This window comes from Melozone crissalis, unplaced genomic scaffold, assembly GCF_028551555.1.
Source record: "Melozone crissalis strain CALT ecotype California unplaced genomic scaffold, PUWL_Pcris_2 ptg000042l_1, whole genome shotgun sequence".
Classification (NCBI taxonomy): Eukaryota; Metazoa; Chordata; class Aves; order Passeriformes; family Passerellidae; genus Melozone; species Melozone crissalis.
The window spans coordinates 7,393,140-7,418,698 of record NW_026535820.1 but is presented as its reverse complement, the minus strand read 5'-3'; the positions used below and the strand labels follow the sequence as shown (position 1 = coordinate 7,418,698).

The window sequence follows — 25,559 nt, the reverse complement described above, 5'->3', positions numbered from 1 at the left end:
ATTAAGAGGAAGCTGTTAAGGGAGGTAGAGGAATTTAGAGAATCAACTCGGTCTGCTGGGTCAGAATTTAGAGCTGGAGGGTAAAATTGCTGTAGTACAAGTTCTACTCCCATGATTGTTTGAGTGCTAGGAAGCAATGGAGGGATCCTAAAACAGGCACTTGCAAAGAAGCAAGCTGCCTTCCCTCTGAGCACATAATCCATTGTTTTCATTTGTTCCTAAGCAAGAGCTTTTGTTTACTGTGGTTGTTGAAGGGTATCCAAGCTCTCTCGTATGAAAACACTAGATTTTTTTTCCTGGGGTGGTTTATCTGAAGCTATATTAAAATAATTGTGGCAGTAAAATGGAGAATGGGTTAATAAATAACTGAATCTATCCCTTTTGCATTCTGCAATTGACTGTCACCAAGATGTTCTCAGCTACTTCTCACAAGTGTCTGCCTCATTTCAGGTGTAATATTTACACTGCTAAGTGAACAAGATACCTGGTAAGCAGCCACTCTGTTCTTAGAGTTGACTGGTGTAGTTACTTTAAACCACCTGCATGCCACAGAATTAGTTGCCTGCAGCTGTTAACTGATCTTTGCTGCATCTGTTCATGTCACAAGGTGGTAAGCTACTCAGGCATTCATATACAGGTGTTTGTGATACATATTCCTGTCTATGATAGGAGAGTTAGCTCAAGCCCTGGAAGTGATTTGGACTACAAACTGTTTTCATAAGAACTTTTGTGATACGAACATGCAGTATCTGAAAACCATAAAATTAAAATGAAACCTCTAATTCAGTCAACAGCAGTCAACTTTGAGATGGGGCTTTTTGTTGGAAGGTTCTGAACCAGCAAGAATGGCATTAAAAAGAAACTAGTTATTTCTTTGCTTGCTCTGTGTGAGCCCATCAGCCTGGAGTCTGCTCCGAAAAGGACTGCTATGCAGTCCTAGAAGTGCAGTCATCTTGTGCCAGTCTGAGACAGAGCCTGCATCAAAAGGGGCTGTGCTTGTCTGTCATCTTCACTCTGCTGAGGCTGGTGTTTGTAGGCTCAATTCAACTGACTTGGTCACCAGCCTTAGGAGAAGAAATATCAGATTGCCACTTGAGAACTAGTGCTGGAATACCTAATAAAATGTCATTTTGTTGATTAGATTTTGAAATGTTGAAATGTTCCAACATTTGTAAGATTTGTGCAGGAATATTGGATTGGTTTAAGATTTTATCCATTGAAACTGAAATTGCTTTGCAAGGTTAATGACAAAAGCTATCTCTGGTGTGACTTGCAGGTTTTTTTTTAAGTGAGGTGGTGATTATGTTCTCCAATGGGACAGTTTTATTTAATTGGTGATATACAAGTTATCTGTGTATATGAGCACTGTTCACAGAATCACCTAGGTTGGAAAAGACCTTTGAGATCATTAAGTCCAGCCTATGACCTAACCTAACACCTCCTCATCAGCTAAACCATGGCACTGAGTCCTGCGTCCAGTCTTTTTTTCAGCGCATCCAGGGATTGTGACTCCACCACCTCCCTGGGCAGACCATTCCATTGCCCAATCACTCAGTGAAGAATTTTTTTCAGATGTCTAACCTAAACTTCCCCTGATGCAGTTTAAGACTGTGTCCTCTTACTCTGTCAATGGTTGCCTAGAGAAAGAGACCAACCCCCACCTGACTACAATCACCTTTCAGGGAATTGTAGAGAGTGATAAGGTCTCTCCTATTTCCAGGCTAAACACCCCCAGCTCCCTCAGTCGTTCCTCACAGGGTTTGTGTTCCCAGCCCCTCACCAGCCTCGTTGTCTCCTCTGGATGTGCTCAAGCCTCTCAATGTCCTTCCCAAACTGAGGGGCCAGAGCTGGACACAGCACTCAAGGTGTGGCCTCACCAGTGCCCAGTACAGGGGCAGAATGACCTCCCTGCTCCTGCTGGCCACGCTGTTCCTGATGCAGGCCAGGCTGCCCTTGGCCTTCTTGGCCCCCAGGGCACACTGCTGGCTCATGCTCAGTCAGCTCTTGACCAGCACCCCCAGGTCCCTTTCTGCCTGGGCACTGTCCAGCCACACCATCCCCAGCCTATAATGCTGTAGGGGTTTTGTGGCCAAAGTGCAGGACTCAGCACTTGGACTTGTTAAACTTCATCTTATTGGACTCTGCCCATCCATCCAACCATTCCGTGTCCCTTTGCAGAGCCCTCCTACCCTCCAACAGATTGGCATGTGCTCCCAGCTTAGTGTCATCTGCAGATTTACTGATGGTGGACTCATCCCCTCATCCAGGTCATCAGTGAAGATATTAAACAGGACTGGCTCCACACTGATCTCTGGGGACACCACTAATGACTGGCCACAGCACTGTTCACCACCACTCTCTGGGCCCATCCAGCCAGTGGCTGACCCACTGAAGAGAGCATCTGTCAAAGCTGTATCCTACCAGATTTTCCAGGAGGATACTGTGGGAGACAGTGTCAAAGGCCTTGCTGAAGTCCAGATAGACAACATCTATGGCCTTTCCCAGATCCACCAGGTGGGTCACCTGGTCATAGATCAAGTTGATCAAGCACAACCTGCCCCTCCTAAATCCATGCTGGTTGGGTCTGATCCCCCCGGCCATCCTGTAGGTGCTGTGTGGCACTCAGGAAGATCTGTTCCATAATCTCTCTGGGCACTGAGGTCAGACTGACTGGCCTGTAGTTTCCTAGATCCTCCTTTCTAGCCCTTCCTGTGGATGGGTAGCACACTGGCCAGCTTGCAGTCGTCTAGGACCTCCCAGCTGAGCTAGGACTGATGGTAAATGACAGCACCTTCACAAGCTCATGTGCCAGCTCCCTCATCACCAGATGGATCCCATCTGCTCCCATAGATGTGTGAGCATCTTAGTGGCTCAGCATGTCTTTGACTGCTTCATCCTGGATAACAGAGGGGCTATTCTGCTCCCTGACACCATCTAGCCCAGGAGGACAGTTGTCCTGAGGACAGCCTGTCTTTCTGTTGAAAACTGAGGCAAAGAAAGTGTTAAGTACTCTTCCTTTTCCTCATCTTTAGTTACTAAATTCCCTCTCACATCTGGTAGAGAATAGAGGTTGTCCTTGCCCCTCCTTTTGCCCTTAGTGTATTCATAAAAATATTTTTTATTGTCCTTTAGAGAAGTGGCCACATTGAGGTCTATCTGGACTTTTGCCTCTCTAATTTTTTTTCCTACATGCCCTAGCAATTCCCTTAAGCATTTCCAGAGATACCTGACCCTCCTTCCAAAAGTGATGCATCCTCTTTTTCTTCCTTAGTTCCTTCAAGAGCTCTTTACTCATCCAGGCTGGTCGTTTTCCTTGTTGGCTCATCTTTCAGCACATAGGGACAGTCTGTTCCTGTGCCTTCAAGACTTCTGTTTTGAAGCATGAAGCTTTCCTGGACTCCTTTCTTTTTAAAGGCTGCTTCCCAAGGAACTCTCTGAATAAGTCTCTTGAATAGGCCAGAATCTGAAAGTCCAGTGTGGAAGTTTTATTGATGCTCCTCCTTGTTTCACCCAATATTGAAAATTCTGTAATTTCACAATCACTGTGCTCCAGATGGCCTCCAGCCACCACATCTCCCACCAGTCCATCGCTGTTTGCAAACAGCAAATCTGGTGTAGTCCCTCCCCTGCTAGGCTCGCTCACCAGCTGTGACAAGAGCTGTTCTCTGAGTAGAATTATTAATATTTTAAAATTTTATGCAGTTTTGTGTTCTGTCCCTACAGCTCCCATATTCTGCCTTTCTGTTTCTTTTTTACCTGCAGTGCTTTCCCCCACTCCTCCTCAACTTCTCTTATGTTAACTAATTTTTTAGAGACAGAATCTATACCTGCTTCAAAGCTGCTTTTGTTCTGACAGCTTGCCATCATAAGCCAGAAAGCTAAAGAAAATAAATCTAGTAAGGCAGATGCTGCAAATTTTGCCTTAGACTGCAGTTCCATGCCACTCTGTTATTGATCTGCTGGCTGCTGCATTTCTTTTCCCTCATTTGAACTAACTCTTAGGCTTGTCTGACCCTGCATTAAGCCATTTCTGTTTGCTTTGTCACTCCTCTTGTCAGATTAGCATGCTAACCCAGCAGATGGCTGAAATTGCCTCAGAACTCATCTAAGCTTTGTGGAGAAATGGACTGGTGCATACTGTAGGACAGAGTAGAGACAGCAGCACTAGCAACTGGCTTAGGCTGTTGGAATTGCTGCCCTGTTTGGGATATTAATCTGAGTGCCATCAGTTGGCCACAATCATTTTGTGACAAAACTAAATGCAGGTTTCCTGTTTCTGTTAGATTTGGTTGAAACTGGCTACTGGTCTTAGAATTAAAGTCCAAACTAAAATATGTGGTGATTATATTTCTGTAGGCTTTGTTTCCTTATTAAGCCATACTGAAAAACTTTGCTGAATTTGGTACTAGAAAGGCCAGTGTCACTATATGCAAACTTCTGGTATGTGTATCTTTTGTCAGTAGTGTGGCTCTTTCCCTTATCTCTTTGTTTTGCTATCTTTTATTACTAGATATGTCTCTTATGATGAGTTGTTGCTGACCTCTACTGTGTGGCTAGAATAGCTTTATCTTGCTGGACAGATAAAACAAAGTACAGCAGGAACTTGGATACTATACTACAGTATAGTATGTTATGTGATAATAGCTCAGAGTTTAAACCAAATATATTGCTGTCAAATTTTAAGGGCTGAAAAGATGAAGTTTGACTGCACAGACCAGGAAGAATAACCCCTCCAAGTAAAAGAAGGAAAAAATAACTGTAAAAAATAGTATATTTACACACCTAGGTAGTTTGAGTACTCCTGCTGACAGCATTAACTTCTACTTTTCTGTGCTTTCACATACAGAAGAACTTGCCCATTTGCTGACCAGTGTCCATGTAATGGGAAGTAGTGAGGATGATTTCTGACAAGAGTTGTCTGAGGGGGTTGGTGTTTGTGTTACCTGTCTGACTTTTCCTGGAATGCTTTTTGCCTGTGGGGGACCAGTGGGCAGCAGCATATAGTGGCTGTGAGCAGCCACAGACATGCTGTGGTTACCTCAGTGGATAGATACAGAGATAGATGGGAGACTGATGCTATTGAGGAAATAGTTAGCTTGGAAAAAAGCTGAAAGTACTGAAGGAGAAGCAGATAAAGGGTTGTGAGGAGTAGCAAGCCCTGTAGTTATTGAGGAGAGAGAATGTAAAATGGTACTTTGAATGTCTGTGCAAAAAATTGTTTTCCACTTAATTTTAAAGCAGAACTACTTTTTCAAAAGAATAATTAATTTTTGTTCAATTTTTGAAAATAACTGCTTTGACTATAATGTTTCTAGAACTTTTAAAGCTGTAATTAAAAAGTTTCGTACACTTCAAAGTATGAGTTCTAATACCTTCAGTTCCAGTAATTAATTTTAAGCAATGTGTAATACTTCCTTGAATTAATTTCTATTGGTCCTTTACAGACTTCTTTGGAAATTTGTTTAACACTTATATCTTTTCTTTCTTTTAGGTGTTGGGAAATCATGTTTATTGTTACAGTTCACAGACAAGCGGTTTCAACCAGTCCACGATCTCACTATTGGTAGGTCCTTTTTGTGCTGCCCATTATTAGTAGTTAAGTGGTTGGGGTACCTCAGCATGCATTTATGAGTTTGTTGTGCTGCAGAAGTGCAGGATTTGTGCTGTATTAAGGTGGCAGTGAATCTCTAGCTAATGAGTATTTTTTAGCTCATAAAGTCAGTTTGGGGTTTTTTATTGGGAGGGTGCAATCTGAAACAATTTTAAAAGTTCATAGCTGCAGTATCTAAGCTCTTTCTTCAGAAAAGCAGGCACAGAAGAAATGTACAAGCTTGAAATGCACTGATGGTGATGGAAGTGGCATTTTTTCAGTAGGGAACGCAAAGTACCCTAGCCACAAAACCTTGAAGACAAGTTAGAGATAAACTGTAGCAAAGTTACCCTTAAAAATGAATAAAAAAAATTATTTGGGGAAACTGACTTTTGAATAGAGGACTGAAGTGTGAATGTATTTGCTTTTGGAAAGGATAGGGATTTTCTTTCCCAACTCTTCAACTGGATGTGGACCATTTGTGTTTGGTGGGGTTTGATACCAGGGGAATAAATACACATTGACACATTGCCTCTGATCTAACTACAGTAAATAATACCAACTTTTATTTATCTTTCCACACAAAATAAGAGGAATTGTGTAGTAGTAAATTCTAGGGCAGATTTAGTCTGCAGATCAGTTTTGATGTTAAGCATAACAGATGCTAGTCTCAGAGGAGGTTACAGAACCTTTCAACTTGTTCATGTTCTTTCAAGGAACCTATCAGCTTTAATCATGAGCCTTGCACAAAATGTATCATAGTCTCTATTTTTAGTTTGTGCCCTGGAGTAGGTAGGCTTCCTATGTTTGGGAGTACTGAAATAGCTGCTTGAAATATAAACAGATTTTCTTCATGTAACAGAATGTATCAAGTGGCTTGATTATGAATTCTCTTTCTCTTGACAGTCCTTCCACACCTTGTGTGTGCCTGTTGTATAGTTCAATTTCTTTGGCTAACATGAGTTTTTGAATATTTGTGAGGTCTTGGCAGCAGATAGGCTGGCTGAATAGAGAGCCTGAGTACTTTAGGGGGAGGCATTACTTACCATACTTTCTTCTTTAGGCCTGCCAAATATATGACACCTTGTATATCACTCATGCATTTGGCAGCCCTGTCACCTCAGACTGATAGGCACTGGGGAACAGCTTCACCTCAGCAGGGTGGTTGTAGTGCCAGTTCCTTGCTTGGCATACTGTTAGCTGAAATCTGGGAGCAGGGCAGAAATTGAAGCCAGTAAGATGAGGCGGTGAACCTGGAAGCAACATAGTGAGGAAATGTAGTAATAGAGCCTGGGAAGCTGCTTGAAAAGGAGGGAAGAAGGATTATATTTTTCATGTATTTGTAATCCTGCAATTCTTTAGTATAACTCTAAACTGAATATACAGTGTTAGCTACTGTTTTCAAATTTTGGTCAGACAAAACAGTTCCTCTCTAGGTCTGGAAATCAAAGACACCTTACTGTCTCAGGCCCTGAAAACAGAAGTGGTTTGGGGAGGGGGAGCAAACTTGGGGTAAACCAGTTCATTACCTGACTCTGTAATTGGAAAATTAGCCCCCAATATGCATATGGCCCAAACCTACAAAAGTATGAAAACTCACGACTGGTCATCCATTTTTGGGTGTAGTCCCTGGGGGGGAGGGAGGCCTTTATCTGCCCAAAGTGAACCTGAAGGCCCTTCAGTAAATATAACTGCTTTTTATTCCCCTTGGTTTTGTCTGGCCTCTGTTTTTAAGTCATCCATAAGGCCATTGGAAGAGGCTGGAAATGCCTCCTTAACTGTGAAGGCATGTGTGTATTTTGGCCAGGTTCTCCCAATTACCCAAACAGATTTGGAAAGACAGATAAATAAAAAACATGGGTTCAAAGTCATATGAATGCCCCTGTGGGGGAGATGGAGTGGGTTGAGTTTAACTAACAAATGCTCTAATGGTTGTATTAAAAGTCCTGAAAATGTGTTGATTAAATAAACCATTGTAAACATTCTAGCTGTTTTGCCCACTGCCTGTAGGACACATCCTTATTATAAACATGGTCAGCTTCTATTCCTTCCTTGAGAACAAGCTTGCTGTCAAACTGTTTGTGTTTTTTCAAATTCAGTTTTTTTTCCTGGCATGTATTTTGATAAAATAAGATAAATATCGTTTTCATTTTTATGAGGTTGTTTGCAGAAACTAAACATTTAAGATGATCATTGAGTTTAAATCAGCAGCTCTATAGTCACATTTTGAGATCAGGTAAAACCTTCAGTGTTTACATGTGTAGTAGTGCAAGGACCTTCCCCTGGCTTTGCAGTCAACTTCAGGAAGAGCAGTGTCATTCACCTGCTTCCTCCTTGCTGCCTCTCCACCTCCATTCTTTCAATTTCTTTGCATACAGTTGCTGCAAATTATTTGGTTACTAAAAAGCACAATGGTCTTTGGCCAATGGCTTTTATTTGGCTGCAATATCCTGTTGGGGAATTCTGCCCCTTTCCCCAAAAGTCATTCCACAGGAAGCAACACTGCACCCTCAAATATTCTAAGCAAGCTCTTGAAAAGACATTTGGAATATTTCAACTCGGGGCTGCGTAATTGAATGTCTTGGGTCCATGTCTAGACAGTGACCAATTTTAGCGAAACTTCAGCTAGCAGATTTTTTTTTTTTTAAATAATGGTTATAGATTAACGGAAGCATGATAGTATTTAAATATGTCCACTATCTCTAGCCATTTGTTAGATTTTAAGTGCTGCATGAATGGCCTCAATGCATATTTGATTTTGTTAATGATCTCAAGTGCTTTTAAAATGGTATAGAAGGCTGATTTTTTTACTGAAGAAGTTACTTTTGTGTATTTGGAACACACTTTTTTTTCCCCTCAGTTATAAAACTTGATCTTTAACTAGCTAGAATTTTGGAAGTTTGTTTTTTCATAAAGACAGGTGGATTTTAACTAATACAGTAATAAAATTTATCTTGTCAAAGGTGACTTTGTATGCGCTCTTACTAGATCATTTTATTGATAAGGAATGGTAGGTTGAATTTCTTCTAAACTGGCCCCAGCAATCTGTCATTGGTGGAGTGTTAAAATAACTGTGACTATTCAATTTCCTGTTTACATTCGAAGGGGTGTGTTTCTCCCTCTAACCTAGAGCTACCAAGTGGTTTGGAAACCTTTGTTGGAAATACATCCCAGACACTTGGAAAGTAACAGTTACCTTTATTCTAGAAAGCTTTTTCAAGCTGCTGGAAAATTGGCTAAAAGCAGGTTGTGAAAGAGAGTATTTTCCTACAACATTGACTGAATTTAAACTTATGTTCTTGCTTTTGTAGTAGTTGACATTCTTCTTTCTGGTATGTGCTAATAATGTAATGTTTTGTAAAATCTATTCAGGTGTAGAATTTGGGGCTCGAATGATCACTATTGATGGAAAACAGATAAAGCTTCAGATATGGGATACGGTAAGTAATCATAAAAATTGTTTAAACATTTTGCTCCTCTAACTTTTCATTTTTCCTTTATTCTGGCTAAGCTCTCTATCATCAGCATTCATAGACTATGTACTTTGTCTTGCAGCTTTCTTTGGTGTCTATGAAGTTAAAAATTTGCTAATATATCCTTTTCTTGTTGTGATGTATTGTTTGGCATTTGCACTGTAAGTTCCTCAAGCTTTGTCAGATTTATAAGACTGGAATTCATACTGCCTCACTATTTGGCTTAAGTCTTCTATATTACCAAGAATTTCCATTTCTCTAAACAATCTTTCTTTGTGCATACATGCAAGATTTGGTAAAGACAAAATCCTGTTGTGAAATTGTGATGTGTTTGCTACCTTTAATCAAGAGTTCTCTAGAGGACTTGTTTGCATTTCCAAGGTAGAAGAAAACACATGGCTCACTTTTCATAGAAGACTTAAAAACACAAGTTCAAGACAGTAAATATTTCAGTCAAGAGGGGACTGGTAAATGCTCTAAGTTTCAAAACACCTTCCAAAATTCAGACTTTGACTTTTGAGGTTAAGAACATATATTGTCTATTCTTGTGTTGTCAGTCGCTTTACTATAAAGCAGTCAGCATCACTGTCTGCACTTGTGATGAAGCAAGTTTAAGGTGCTCATACTGGTAGCTATATCTTTTAAATGTATTTGACTGTTCCCTAAGACAGAGTTGCCTGTTTCCTTTTCTAAAAGCATTTTAGGATACCTTTAGAAACTGACAGGACAGGTACATGATCCCTAGATTCATGTATGTGCTTTCTGTGGTACAGCAAATCAGTGGAGGGACATACATTCATATACACATGCCTACATATGTGCATGTGTATATAAAAATGTAAAAAAATGTAATATTTCAGTGAACTTCATAGGTAAGATCTTACTTATTTTACAGCTTCTTTACTTGAAAAGGCACCTGGCACCTGTGCCTCGTTGGAAGTTCTAAGAAAAAGGCATAGAAAGATATGGCCAGCTTACTTTGGGCTTTTTCTACTCTGGGCATTTTTACTATTATAGTTGTGGATTGCAGACTAGCAAGGTGGCTGAATATTTTTAAGTTCAAAAAACAAGTAAATGTCTGCATAAAACATAGCTTTATAATCAAACCCTTAGTATATAGTGTGACCATGTGACTACATACCTATATTGGTCCTTGTTTTCTAAAATTGGAGCAGATTGTTGGTAGGCAAAAGTACTAATTTTGCTACTGGCTTTGGAACTGATTCTGTTAATCTCCTTAGATAATGAATGAAGTTCAGCTGTGTTTCAGCAGATCATGCCTTTCCTGGTGCCTCTGACTCAGTGGCTCTTTGCAGTCTGGTTGTTGTTTTGAATGCATGCAAATTGTCCAGCCAAAATGGCAACCTAAGTGCTTTTGACTATAATTTATAAATTTTATTTGAGCAGGGAGGCTTCTGGCTAGCTTCTTAAGTATATCATACATAAATTAAAAATATTAATTGAAAGCTTTCATACACTGAGTAGACTGTATGCTGATGTACTTAATAATTTATAAATTCTATGCAGTGAATGATAGTATACTGGACTTAGTTAAAAGTTTAACTATATCTAATATGATTTTTAAAACACAGGATATTTCTGTTCTAATCCAGTCTTGGTTTATCAGCATATCTGAATTCCACTGTATCATTTCTGATCTTGGGTACAAAGATGCTGAAGGAATAGCAAAAATAAGAAATATGACGAGGTAATTCTTAAGAGATATTTTACTTATGAGTGTTAAGGTACACAAATGTCCATAATGACTAAGATTACTGTGTTCTATCTGCATTGAGCATTTTTTGGTTTTCTGTTAGCCAAAACTGGTAGGTGTTACTCATGCTATCTCTATATTTATTAAGCTGTAACAACTTTTGTTTGATGAGAGAAGGTTCATTTTACACCTGTTGCTAAGGAAACACATGAACTATTTATGGTTTTGGTTGGTGCTTACTGAGTCACAGCACTAGCCCTTCTCTTATTTGGTGCTAGCCTTGTACATCTGCTTTCAATCCATCACTGAACAGGATGAATCCTGAGCAGAGGCATAAGTGGAGAACTTGATAAAATTTGTTTAGATTGCTCAACAATGAATTAACTTGCTTAAGAGAATCAAACTCTAGAATTCAGGTTTTTCTGTGCAACAGTGCTCATTTTGTGTTGTCATTAGCAGATCACTGCAGCCCCAAGGAAAGCCCTGTTGTAGTAATGGGAACACATGGAAGCTGCAGCATACCTCACTGCAGGAGTATGTTGCACCTTACAGGGGCAGCTGAAGCTAACAGTGTTGCATGTCTGTGAGATCCATTTGTGTGTCCTTCTTGTATGATAGCTCAATAATATTTTACTTTTTCATTATCATCCTAGTTCGGATTAGGAGCATGTTACAGAAGTTAATTCTATTTACTGCAGTCTGTTTTCCATGTGAGAGTACACAAACTGAATTCCTTTTGAATGAGGCCAGACTGGAAGATATGCTTAAGGAATGCACGTATGCCTGTTAGAAATTGTAGTCCAGTATTTGGTCCTGTGAGCTGGTAGTCTAGTAAAACTAGTCTGATGCAAAAACACACCTAGCCCCAGCCCCCTCCTCCCCCAAAAAACCCCCAATCAAAAATCTACATTCCATGAAAGATACTCAGTGTGGCCTTTGCATTCTTAATGTTCTGTGTAGCAGTCTCAGCTCTACTGCTGTTCATGTCTGCACAAGCAAATAGTGTCCTGTTGTTCTCTCCCAGCTGCAGGCTGTTCTGGATCTCCCCAGTGCTGGGCTCTGCAAGCTTGCTGCTGTGTGTGCTGTGGCACGCCCAGGTGTTTAGCTCTGTGAGTCTTTGGGTTTCACTATTCCTTTTCAGTGTTTTTAGGTCTGTAAAGACAAGGTGTTGGACCAAATTGTTTGTTTGTGTGTCTTTAGATTATTTCTTCTCTTGCATCTTTAGTCTTAGTAATGGCTTCAGTAGCTGGACGGACTGAGAAATACTTTTGTCCAAACTGCTTAGTTGGTAATTGCCTATTATGATAAGTTAAGCAACTCTTTTGTGGAAGTGTGGTGTTTGAGCTAGTGTCAGCTGCGCATGTAACTTTTAGAGAACTAGAAGTGGTTTTACAGCAGCTAGTAAGGATTAAAATGACTGTTCTGGAAGCTGTTAAGCTTTTTGAGTTTAAATAAGCTGTGTAGGTAAGTTTGGTTGTCTTGTGGCAGCAGCATAACACGAAGAAATATTAAAATTGCTTCTCCTCAGAAAATGTTCATTGCTGTAGAGAGATAACTGGGCTTGTTACCAGGCTGAGTCAGTGGCCTTGGTTTTGTTGTTGAGGGGGATGTTCTGTATTGCATTGACTGTTACTAACAAGTCATTGTTGATGGGAAAAAATAAGCAGTAATTGAAAGAGGATATTCTGTCAGACACTGCAGTAAGAGAGATCCATGATGACACTAAGTAATGCTGATGTTCTCTAAATTGGTATGAATACTGACTTTTCCTGTGTACTTGAATACTATATTTTTAATATCTATTTCAGCTTTATTTCATGGAAATTCATTATTTAAAAACATTAATTCATATAGCACCTTAGTCCTGCTTAGACAGACTAAATATCTGAAATAATTGGTTTTTATAAACCAATTTTATGTAATTTCTTGATTTCCATATGAGTGTACTTTCTAATTTAATTTATAACATTTTCTAGTAGTTGAGAGCTTTCATAAAAAAGCATGTTTGTGGAAGACTGGAGGCATAATTGTTAAAGGCATATTTCCCTTTCAGATATTCTGAATACACTAATTCTTCTTGGAAATTAAGATATTTTTCTTGTGTTTGCAATTGGTTTGGATCTATTAGAACCAAATAAAGTTCTCTTCATTCATTAAATTAATATTCACCCTCATGTCTCTGACAATTGCTAGGATATAGGGTTCACCCCCAAGAGGGCTTTACTAACTGTTAACTTCATGATGTTTTCTACTTGCTTTAGTAGTCAGAGCATACTCATATGTTTGTGGCAGTTGATGTATCCTTTTACTACATTTTTACTGGTTTGACTCTTTAACCATGGTACCTGCATGCATATTGCTGCATCTCATGGCACTCTGTTACACTACTGCTGTGAAGTTACAGGAAGAACTTAAAGAGAATCTACTTTAGTTTCTGAACCTAGTCTGATCATCAGTCACAGACTCTGTTTGCCTGGTGGGAGGATTAACTTATTTCTGGATCCATGGATTGAAGGGTGAGGCAGGGAGATCTGTCTAATAGTTATTCCTGTTGCTGTTTGTTTAATACAACCATCATCTAAGCTTCAATGCCAGTAGCTTAAGCTGCTCTTCACACCCATGATGTCACTTTAGGAAGCTGAGGCAACTTGATATGCTTTCTAGCTTAGTGTTCAGAAACCTTTGTCATGCTTAAATGTTTTTGGTTATTGAAATACTATAGTATTGGCATGTTATTTTCTGAATTGTTTTTTGATTTCTTGGCAGTTTATCCATGCTTTCTGCAATAATTACAAGATTTCTACAAGAGCAAGCTCTTGCTTAGGATGAGGCCTTAAATGGGAAGTGCATGAATCACTTTTTTGCACAGGAAAACTCCTATTTTAGTGAGGGTTGCTACTTAAAACCTAAAGGTTTCAAATACAGTTTCTTCCAAGTTATAAGTGTATTTCTGATAATGGAAGGCTAAAGCTTTGTTTCTGTGATGTGTTGGGAATTGCTTTGGCTATCTAAGTGGCATTTATTCAACACCAGCAGAAGCAGATGTACAAGTTACCTGTATTTAGACATATGAACAGTTTGATCCTTAGAGATCCTTAGTCCTCTTGAAATTTCAGTTCTTACTGCATGCTGACAGGGTTATTCTCAAGTAACATGTAACTTGACTAAAGCTGTCACATAAATTCTGAGACTTTTACATATTATGATAGATTCTTCTTCATAAGTATTTTTAGTACTGTTTTTGTTTGGGAATCTCTTTGCTGGAACAGCAGAGGTTGTTTTTTGTTTTTTTTTTTTTATTTTTACACTGCCTCTGTGTCTATTTGTTCTACATGCTAGTAAATCACCTTAAAATTCTTTGATTTTCTGGATTGGAGACATGACTGCAAGAAAGATTAATGCATTTGTATAAACAAGTTGACATGTGACTTAGAGGCTGTTAATGTATTTATAACTACCAAAACTATATTTAAAGGTATGTATTGCTCCTCTTTCTTTCTGGAACATTTTATTCCAGGGATCAACTTTGTGGAGTAGTTCCCAGCTGGCAGCTGTCACAGGTGGTGTGACACTTGCGAGTTGGTTATTTCTTAGATGTCTTTTTAGTCTTTTAGTAATGTAGAAAAGTGTAAACACGTAAATAATAATTCCAACATCAATGAAATGTTCTGTCCCCAGTTTTGAGCATGCCACATGTGTATATCTCTTTTCAGAGTGAGGGAATCTAGAGCCACTAGCTAGGTGTGTTGTAGTTCTCATATTGCATGTGGATGTGTACTATAACATTTCCTGCTAATAAAATCTGTTGACCAGCTTGGATGCTGAAGGCCTGCTGGGATGTTCTCAGATAACTTGGTCCTAGAAGAAACTTTACGAGTTCTTCAGCCTTGAGAATGGAGAATTCAGCAAAATTAATGAACTGTTTTCTAGGGAGATAGACTGTTGTGGGTGCTGGTTTGTTAGCTACTTTCTTGTCCTGCATTATGGTTCTTTTCATTTTCCCCCTTACTTTATAGATTCAAAATTGTGCAGTTAAGGCACTTGAAAGTTACTCTCTTTGGAAACAAAGGCTTGCCTGTGTATTTTGCAACTGATGCAACTACACTGCATACTTGGAAATGACACCAAGATTTCCTGTGGGAATTGTTGTCATCTTATTGCAAAAGTTCCATGCCTTGGTGATTTCTCATGGTCAGCTCCTCACAGCACTGACTCCTTCACAGCACAGCCAACAAACTCCAGCTCCCTTTTCGACCAGCTCATCCACTCTTTTATAGCACTCATCCTCATTGGACACAGCTGTGGCCTGTTAATGGCAGGCCTGTTCCTAATCTTTGGTAATTAATACAGCTGCAACTCCTCAGGGGTGAGGTTACCTTCTGCAGTATCTTTATTTTCTTACATTTCCACAGGAGTAGTAACACTTGGAGTATTTTTTTAAATATGCCAGAGATACTGTGTCCATGATACCAGTTGCGTAGCTTAAATGTTACTGAAAACTCTAGTATAGGTCCTAAATCTTCTATCTTAGTGACCAGAGGTGATTGATCATGCTTTATGTTCTACTTGCATTGTTACTTTCAAGTTGTGCTTTGGTCTCTATACTGAAGTATACTTTGAAAAGCGCATGGGATATATGTCTGTGCATTGAAGCAGGGATGAAGATTTTTGTACTTGCTTGAAGACCTATGACTTCTAGAACTGTCTATATAGACAAGTCTGTGCTATCAGAAAGCTTGCTTGTTTCTGTGAACCATTATGCTATGAATTGTAAAAGCTTACAGAGTAGAAAACAGCCAGAAAAGAATGTTACTTAGCACTTGAAACATTTCTTGTTTATCAGAGGCTCACATTTTTTCATGATTAGTGAACTACTCATGTCAGACCTAGCACCTGTTTCTCTGAAGAGAGAGGATGCATGTTCTAGGTTCCTGCAGGCAGCCATGTCTGAGCTGGAGTTTTTGTGTGTGAAGTAGCTGTCAGGTCTAGCTGTTACCAGAAACATCCTCCATCTTCCCATTTCCACTACAGTGGGTATATCCTGGAATTATCATGGAGAAAAGCTTGTGTCACCTGTACTGGATGTGATATGGCCTTGGCAAATGCCGTGTTTAACATTTGTTTCCTGACTATTGCCCCTGCTCTTCCTAACACCACTGCCCCCTGCCTCCCCCACCATGTGGACGTGGAACTCAGCAATCTGCTTTGAATGGCCCCACCTGAGCCAGGGAGGTTGGAATGGGGACCTCCAGAGGTCCCTTTCTGTGAGAAAAAACTTTTTCATATGGAAGAGAGATAAAAACAAGTGCTGGATTTTGCAGGAACATGAAGGGGATGGTAATAACAAAATCATACTTAAGATAAAGAGCCCTTCTCTGATATTGAAGCTGATTTTAATTTATACTGAGCTTCTATACTGCTGCTTCTGTCTGTTGCTCCTTGTAACAAGCAGCTTAACTTGGGTAGGTCCTTCTTTGTAAGACTGATAAAGTATAGTTATAGTACACTTGAGGTTTTTTAAGTCAGTTTTGGCTAATAGCCTAGACTTTCTTTCAGTTTTGACTTCTTTAGACTTTTGAAATAGCTTGTCCCCTTTGGAAAAAAGGAAGTGGACAGAGAAAACTGTCAGATGAAGAAGTAAAGTAAGAATGATGCTTAAAAAAAGCTGTGGAATGTATGCTGCATGCCTAACCCTATGTTGACCTTCTATATTGACTCTATATTGACCTAGATCTCACTCAGAAGGATACTTTAAAATACACAGTAAATTTTTATATATAAGAGATTTCTGTTATATAATACATTTTTATGTTATAGATAAAACAAATATTAGTATTGTGGAGCTTCTTTCCAGAAGCAGTTTTCTTTTGCTTAGAATGAAAGGGAATTGAGTTTGTGTTGTCCGTTGGTATATGTAAGCCTAAATTCATTATTGCTATATGGAAAATGTGATCCCTTCACCAAAGGAGGTACCATTTTCCACCCTTTCCTTAAGGAAGCAGTGATATTTAAATTTCACCACTGTCAAGTAAGACACAATTAAAATGATTACACTAGTTTCATTATTTATACAGTGAACTTTTAGAAGTGATTCTTTTAAGAATTCACTATTCATACATTTTTGTGAGATCTGCTAGAACCTCTGACAATGTTGCTTGACCATGATTAATTTACTCAGGGAGATGAACAATTTCACATGTCAGGATGGAATTTATGAAGGTGTAACAGGCCATCTTAATGTGTCAGGTGAAGTCCAGGTCATGTGTAATTTTAGGCAATGTATGGAATACCTTGGTAACAGTAAGTTGTCTGTTTGGCAGGGAAATGTTTCATTTTTCTACCATCCACTTGAGCTACTCACCACACTAAGAAAAGGTGGTAAATCTTACTTGAATTTCTGTGTAGGAAACCAGGTATTACACTGAAAACCTGTTGCTTATTTGTTTTTTACTATTTCTTGGTGGGTTCTGCTCATTGTCTGTGTTCTATTACCAAAGTTTACATGAAGGTGTACTTGGACTCTTAGCCAAGAGCGTGTGTGAGTGTATTCTAATGGTGTTGAAACTGTTGTGTTATAGTGTGTTTTATAACTGTTTCCACTGGAATGGCTAAGATAAAATGTTTTCTCAAATAGAAGTTACTGTTTATTCTGGAAGAGAAGGATGCTTTCTGAAGACTGAACACATCTAAATTTGTTGTGCCACCATTCTTGTTGAGTGATAGTATCTAGATGAAGTTCTCTTTGAATTTAAGAAGATGTAGTATTAAGAAAAGTACAGTAACTGTGAGAAGAAAAAGTTGTCCATATACTAATTTTGTAGGCATGCCTGAATGGTTCCTTGTATTTGATAAATATTTCTTTCTTGTGTTTATTGTTTTTAAATCAGGACAATTTCCTATAGTTCTACAGATTTACTGCACTTAGAGTTTTTTTCAGCATTAGTATTTCTTAAGCGTGTTTTGTGTTATCTTTGAATTATGCTAAAACATCTGTTATTGCTAAAATATTAGAAGTAAATATTTTTTTCTAGCAAGTGTCAAGTGCTAGATAGCTCTTCTGAAAAGCATGAGCATGAAGAGCTCAAGATCTGAAACCATGAATATTTATTTTTCAGGACTGTATTCTTTTGAACATGTTCTTTTAGGTGCTCAAATTTTTACAGAATACTTTACTGTGAGAACTATCTAATTTATGTAGACTCTGTGAAGTTTTTCATAGAGTCTACATAAATTAGAATGTATATGAAGATGGCTCTTGCATCCTGTAGCTGCTTTGACAAGCATTATTTATCAAGTACAGAGGAAATTGATTAACTGTGGAGCAGAATTGTGTAAAATTGAATTCACAACCATTTTCTGTTTTTTCTTAATAAAATGATTACTGAAAGAATTCCATCTGAAGACTGTTGAAAGCTGGCTGCAGTTTATGATATAACGGATAAAATCTGCATCCTTGGCCTTCCAACAACCTTTACACCAGCAGATGGTGGGCGTAAAGATGTCATTCATCATTTATTTACAATGGACTTTATTTATTCTAGTGTCAACAGCTGCCCCAGGGAGCGGGTTATTGAATTCAAATGTGAAGCTCTGGGTTATTTGCTTCCTTTCAAATTTGTCTTCAGAGCTTAGTTGCTAGGAGTCCATTCTGTGCTCTAATAATGATTCATGTATTGTGAAGCCATTCAGTAAATTGGGTTGTCAGGGATTGCCAAAAAAGGTTTAGAGGTCTTGTTCCGAATTTTTTTCTTTTTAACAGCACTGTGCTGTAGTTGGTGTCTTCTCCCTATGTGCCTTCTCTTGCTGCTGTTGGTGACTGTCCCAGTTGTCCCCTTTCTGATTTCCCATCCATACTCTTCTCCATCTCTCAAAAGTAGAATTCCATGATCCTGTGACTCTAAGTCATGGTTTTTAGGAGCAAAAACCAAGTATTAGATATGAAGTAATGAAACTTTGTTCTACAGGCAGGGCAGGAGTCCTTCCGTTCCATCACCAGATCGTACTACAGAGGGGCCGCGGGGGCTTTGCTAGTGTATGACATTACAAGGTGAGAATTCCAACTGGATTTCAATGATGTGTCTTTGTAGAATTGTGCTACGGTGTACAGTAGTGCTAAGTGTCTCATCTAATTTGGCTTTGTGTATAGATACTGGTAATCTAACGTTATGTCAACTTTTTTATAAGTGCTCTAATAAGATATAGCATACTAACCTATATACTTCCAGTTTTCTCTGTATAGTAGTTGAGAAAGCATGCATAAAATTCAGGAAGAATGAAATAAAATATTTTTATAAACTATTGACCATCAACCTCTGGGTTGCCTTTATGGAGAAATACCTGAAAATATTTAATTATTTCCTTTCTAGTATTTTATTATCACGAGGGATATTTTTTTGTTAATTATAGCAGATTACTTTTGCTGAAGTGTTATTCTTCAAAGGAGTGAAATAGTAAAACATAGAAGTTTGGTTACATAAAGAATACCAGGAAACTTGTAGACTTGTACCATTGCTGTGTTTATGAGGTTTAGAAAATACAGGTCTTAATCTGATACTTTTTTAGTAGGTCGAAGTTACTAAAGTTTCCCTGCTATATTAAATAAAGTATTGATATACAGTTTATCTATAAAACTGTGGGTACTCTGGCTGGTTTATGAAAATGTTCAGGCTCCAAAGTCTTCTTAAGTTGTCTGTTTCCTGTGGGTCTTGGCACTTAATGCATTGAGCAACCACTTGTACTGGAGATTTCCTAGATATTTTATCTTTTGTTCCCTTTTTATGTTTAAATATCAAGAAGCAACATATTCTTTCCTTTGGATTTCCAGCAAATGAATCTTTGATTTATAAATAAAACACAATATCTTAAAACCACTCCACAAGCATGGAATTTATTACTTAGTTTACACCTTCTGTAAAAACTGTAATGTGTCACATTCACATACCTCACTTTAAAAGATTTTACTGCTAAATTTATAATTCAGCTTTTAAACTCACTTAAAAATTATCAATCATTTTCTGCTTTCAGTAAAACAAATATTACTGTATGAGTATGTGTTTATTTGTACTGTTCTTTGGCTTGGGTGAAGCTGATGGGTACTTGTAAAATTCTATTCAGTTTTTATATGTATATAAAATTACAGATTCTTACAACTCTAAGAATCCTCTTTACTCTTTGTAGCAAACATGTTTTCAATTACTTTTTAGGCAGAGTTCGTTAACACTGCTAGTTTGCTAAATTTTTGTTTGCCCATTCTCCCTCTCACAAAGGGATTACTAGCTTTTATCCCTAGAGCATGTGCACTAATAAATGAGTTGATTATTCAAGTAGAATAGTGGACTAACAGGAGAAAGATTTCTTAAAATACTGCTTTTAATGTTCATTCTCTTCTGTACTTAGGAGGGACACTTTCAACCACTTGACAACTTGGTTAGAAGATGCTCGTCAGCATTCCAATTCCAACATGGTTATAATGCTTATTGGAAACAAAAGGTAAAATTTTATTAGCTGTTATTTTTTAAGAGGGAACTATTTCACTTCTCTGTATTTCAGCTTATGAGTTTTCTTATTTGTAGGGTGTATGTTAATTTCAAATTCCCTTCTGTCACTGTGCATAGTTCTGTGGTGAGCCTAAAACTTTTCTTATTCTATTTAAATTAACACAGTGTGCAGCACATGGATCAGCTACATTATGTTCTGAATATCTATTTTAGAAATAATTTTATTCCAAGGGATTGATTGCAAATGCTTGAAGCAATGGATTATAAGAGTTATTTTCCATTATGCTTTTTTGTCTCTGGAATCACCAGTTAGGAACACCTGGATCTCTCCCTTATAAAGAGAATGTGATTCCTAATTTGAGGTGTTCTAAAGTGCTTTAGTTTTAGTTAAGTATCACATCAGAAAAAAAGTAATTTCAAAAAAGATCATAATACAGGATTCACATCAAAAACTTCTCTCAAATGTAAGAAGTGCATGCCTCAATGATTGACACATTTTTGATTTACAGTCCTCTTCCATATTCTGTACCTTTTAGCTGGGATTGGGGTCAGAGAATGCTTTTTCATTGTTTCCTGGTAAATTCACTTACTTGGTCTTCTCATCAGCTGCACTGTCTAAAATTATAAAATTATTCCCTGTTGATGCTGAGACTGGGTAGTGAAAGTCTTAATAAAAACACATCAGTGAATATATTATCTGTAATTCTTCTAGTTCTTGATCCAGTGAATTATGAAAAAATCATATCTAGATTTTTTTTCCTGGATGCAGAATTTTTTCAAAACACCAAAAGCATCAGCTCAGAATTTAATAACCCTTTAATTATGGGCCTTTGTGTAATTGACTGGAACTTGTGTCCATGCCTCAATAATTCTTGAAGGTAAAGATGCCAGTTGAAATAATGGGGCGTATGCATGCCCCTGAAAATTTCATGAGCAGCCACACAATTTCTTAGACACTACTGAGAAAGCAGCTTTGTGATAGTGAGACTGGGTTTGCTGTTCAGGCCTGTTGAACTTTTATTTTATTCTTCGTTCCCCTCTTCTCCCTTCTGTTTTCCCCCATTGCCCCACTACCCTCTACCTCCTCCTGAAAACCATGGTACATATTAAGTAATTGTGAAGTTTGTCAACTCTTTTTTACATTATCTGGTAAATGACTAACAACTTTCTATTTAATTGAGGAATGTGTCAAGCATAATCTTGACAAATTAATATAAAAAATGTAATCCTGTTTTGTTAAATGAAGCTTTGGTAAACCCGTGATGGCCCTGACCAACTGTTTTTATACTTGTGTGAGTAAAAATATGTCACTGAGAAAAACAGTAAAGTGTACTGTTTACTTGAGATAAGTTTGCATACTTAATTGACATCTGTAACTCTTTCTGATTATTCTTAGCTGTTAAACTAAATTTTCATGTTTTGTGTTCTGTGGATGCAGACTGATTTGCTACTTTCAGCTAGCCTGGTAATTCCCAGTTACAACTAGGTTTTATTCAAACAATAAATACACTTAAAATGTGCACAGTAAATTGTTATAGATTAAGGTGCCACATGAACTAAAAGTTTTAAGAGTGAAAATTTTAAACTTTTTAAAGGATATTATTTTCAAGGACAGCAAGAAAAAAACTCCTTCAATTTTATTGCTTGATCCTGAAAGAGTTCTTATGGTAGGGCCTACTGCTAGAGGTGGGTGGAAGGAAGAATGTGTATGCTAGCATAGTAGTTTTGAAGGAATAAATACTGCTCTTATGACTCCCAAAAGTGCACTTGACATAAGTTTGTACTACTGACTTATTGCTGGATTTGAAGAGTGTTGAGAATTTAATTTGAAATATAATGGCTGTTTGTTGAAAACATTACAAATACTAGTGTTAAAACATTACAAATACTGTACTTAATCTTCTTTCCAGAACAAAGCATAGCTATATTGATCTAGTAAGACCAAATGCTTCGAATTATTGGAATGGAGAGAGGAAGACAACTGTGGTTAGTAGAAGCAGTTAAAGATCTTTAAGAATATGTTTAGGTATCAGTATTGAGTTTTGATTGGGCTGTCATTGCAGTTTTTGATTCAACTGCATTATTTCAAGTAAGAGGTTACTTGTTTGTTCTGTCATGGAGATAGCACTGTAGTGAATCAAGGTTTTAAATAAGGTATTTTTGAGAGTAGCATGATAGTAATAAATAAAGACATTGCTCAGGTTGAAAAAGATAATGTCAGCTAATACTAGGAGTACTGAAATATAATGAACATCAACTTCAAAATTGTTTTGAGAAGATATTTCTTGTATCCTTATCTTCAAAATTTTTAATATTTAAATGTGCTGAATTGTATTGTCTCTGTAACTCATCTAAGCTAGCATTTAGTTAAATATTACAAAAACCTGCTTTGCTGCAAAATAGATGCCACAGTGAGTATTACATATTTTTAATATATGTATAATTACAAAGTTGGCAGACACTGAAGTCTAGCATGATACATTTTATTTGTATACTGACTGCACATTAAATATATCTATTTGTATGCTGTTTAGTTAAAGATTTGTACCTAAGAAGATATTTATGCATGTACAACTTAGATGAAAATTCACTGAAATATATATCTTACACTTATACATGAGTAGTAAGTATATAATTGTTATTGCTCAAGATGTAATATACTTACAAAGAAGGACAAACTGTGAATTGCGTGTTAGTAAAGAAGCTTTGAAAAGTAAGGGTGAAATACTTGTGTCTGTATGATTTAGACAAATAGATTTGTCTCTAGTTGTCAAGTCCAAGAGGGGTTTTTTCTGCTTTTTTGGGTAATAATTTTGAACTAAATTGCTTGGAAAACAGGAAGCAAGAACTTGTCTAACAATCATTTCAATTTCTTTTGCTGCTGGAGGGTCAGGAGTTTCACAACCAAAGTGCTAACTTACTGGGAGAGAACAGCTAATGTAGTTCAAAAGAACTTAATTCTGCTTTTAAGGTTTTTTTAATCAGAGAAGAAACTGACTGTGTGAAGTTTTGCTACAGAATAGAAAAAAAACTTTATATTTTTAATTATGTTTAGTATAAATAACTCATTTATAAAGCTCTTTTATCAGCTCAGCTTTATAGTATTGAATTGGTAGATAATTATATAATAGAAGAGAGTGATATGTACTGAAAGTACAATGTCTAAAGTTAATATTCAAGGGATACCTAGATAAATACACACTCTTCCTGTAGAAAGCTATTTCATGAAGTCTTTGATAAGATTTATGTCAGCTAGAGTGTATAGCTCAAGTAAGTGTCATGCCTGTGACTATTCCATGTACTGTAAGTGCAGGACTTACAATAATTCTATTTTAAGGGCTTGACAAGTTATATACCCAAGTTCTGATGGGGGCCCTTGGCTTCTCAGGCTTTTAAGCATGTTTATGAAGAGCAGTCTTTATATGGACATGTTAGAACATGTAATTTAACTTTTCTTTTTTCTTCTATCTTAGTGATTTAGAATCTAGACGAGAAGTTAAGAAAGAGGAGGGTGAAGCATTTGCACGAGAACATGGACTTATCTTTATGGAGACATCTGCCAAAACTGCTTCCAATGTAGAGGAGGTAACTTTGCTCAACACTGGCTTTTTACTAAAACAGTTGATTTCAATTACACTTGTTTGTATAGATACTATTCCTCTAGATTTTGGGTTCCTTAATTTGAATTAGCTACTCTTTATATTAGGAGAATAATGTCTATTATATATTATTCTGTGTTGTAATTGATTACACAGCATTAATTATATTGTTGAGACTTCCTAATTAATGTACTTGTGGGTTTTTTGAAGTATTTGATTAGAGAAATGGCTAACTTCTGTCTGCTGTGAAATCTAAGAAGTGAGGCTAGAATAGATTTGCTAGTCCAAAGCAAGCCAAGCTATTGGTATTCTTGGCAGATGTCACTGTAACCTGTTCTGAAGGCTCCTGGTATATCATGAGCTCTTCACAGCAATCTCTTGCAGTGCTTTGCTATTTGTACTGTCATCTTTCCTGTATACTACCTAGTAGGAATCTTCTTCAATTTGCACACAGCTTCTATTTTCTGTCCTCTACAGAGCTGCTGAAAGGATCATTGCCTTGGTTACTGTAGTCTGCTGTGTATTTGAATATTAGGTCTTTTCAAGTTTGGCTTATAGTTCACATTTGTGGACACATGTGAATTCTTGCATTTCTCACCTTGGTTTACTGCATTCCTTTCTTGAAGGGTAGTCATGGTGGGCTCAGCTCAGCTGCGAGTGAATACCCACCAAGTTGCTCACTCAGTGTTTCTGTCCAGCAGGATAGGGGAAAGAACCAGAAGAGCCAAGGCAAGATAAAACTCAGGGCCTGAGATAGTTTTAAATATTAAGGAAAGAGATGAACAAAGAGTGACAGAAAGGCAGTCACAGCTTCCTGCAAACAAATTGAATTTAATTTCTCTGAGAACCAGTGACTTTGACTACCCTTTGGTTTTTTTTCTTGAGCATTATATAATATAATATGAAATACCCCTCAAGCCAGGTCGAGTCAGCTGTCCTGGCTGGTTTATGTGCCCCCATGATTTTGCCTACCCTAAGCCTAATCACTGTCAGGAGAGGGCAGTGTAAGAAATAGAAAACCTTGACACTCAGCAGTAGCTAAAACATCAGTGTGCTATCAACACTGTTTTAGTCATAAATCCAAAACACAGCACCGTGCAGGCTGCTATAAAGAAAACCAACTGTGTTGTAGCCAGACAAGTACAGTGGTGGTCCAAGAGCTCCAGCTGAGATGTTAGTGCTGTGTACATCAGAAAGATTGCTTCACATGTCTTTAAAGCCCATACTGGGTTCATCCACACTGAACTTTCTTAAAACGACATAACTTCTTATACTACGTGATCCATCCCTATTCATTTCCTAAACTATCCTAAATTCAAAATGGTGTGTGACCAATGAGGTATTCTTTTAGTGGTAAAGCCTTTTCATTATAAAATATTAAAGTTTTTTGAAAAGTTACAGTAAGCTATAGATGACTTTCACAGAATTCATTACCACCTGATTCTAAAGTTATCACCTCTTTTTGCATCAAAAAATATGTCCTAGTGAATGAATTGTCCAGTATCTAATGCATCTCTGATTGTCAGGAGGCAAATGAGCATGAAGTTCTTTATCAGAAAGTTCACATAGAACCCTCTCCTTGTGGGAGTAGTGTGTGTATGTGCTGACTAATTCTGGTGGAAAAGCTTTAGGATATATCCTTTCCAGTGACAGTCAAGTGCATTCCTTAAATGGTGTTCTCAGTAA

The 25,559-nt window shown here is 37.7% G+C and overlaps 1 protein-coding gene across 1 annotated transcript in view; it reads left to right on the top strand.

The window, feature by feature from the left end:
- RAB2A (RAB2A, member RAS oncogene family) overlaps positions 1-25,559 on the top strand; it is a 43,554-nt gene that overhangs the window by 6,928 nt on the left and 11,067 nt on the right. The window contains exons 2-6 of the mRNA XM_054284822.1: positions 5,492-5,563; positions 8,963-9,030; positions 18,742-18,824; positions 20,174-20,266; positions 23,748-23,859. Coding sequence (XP_054140797.1) covers positions 5,492-5,563; positions 8,963-9,030; positions 18,742-18,824; positions 20,174-20,266; positions 23,748-23,859 — 428 coding nt within the window. The remainder of the gene's footprint in view (positions 1-5,491; positions 5,564-8,962; positions 9,031-18,741; positions 18,825-20,173; positions 20,267-23,747; positions 23,860-25,559) is intronic.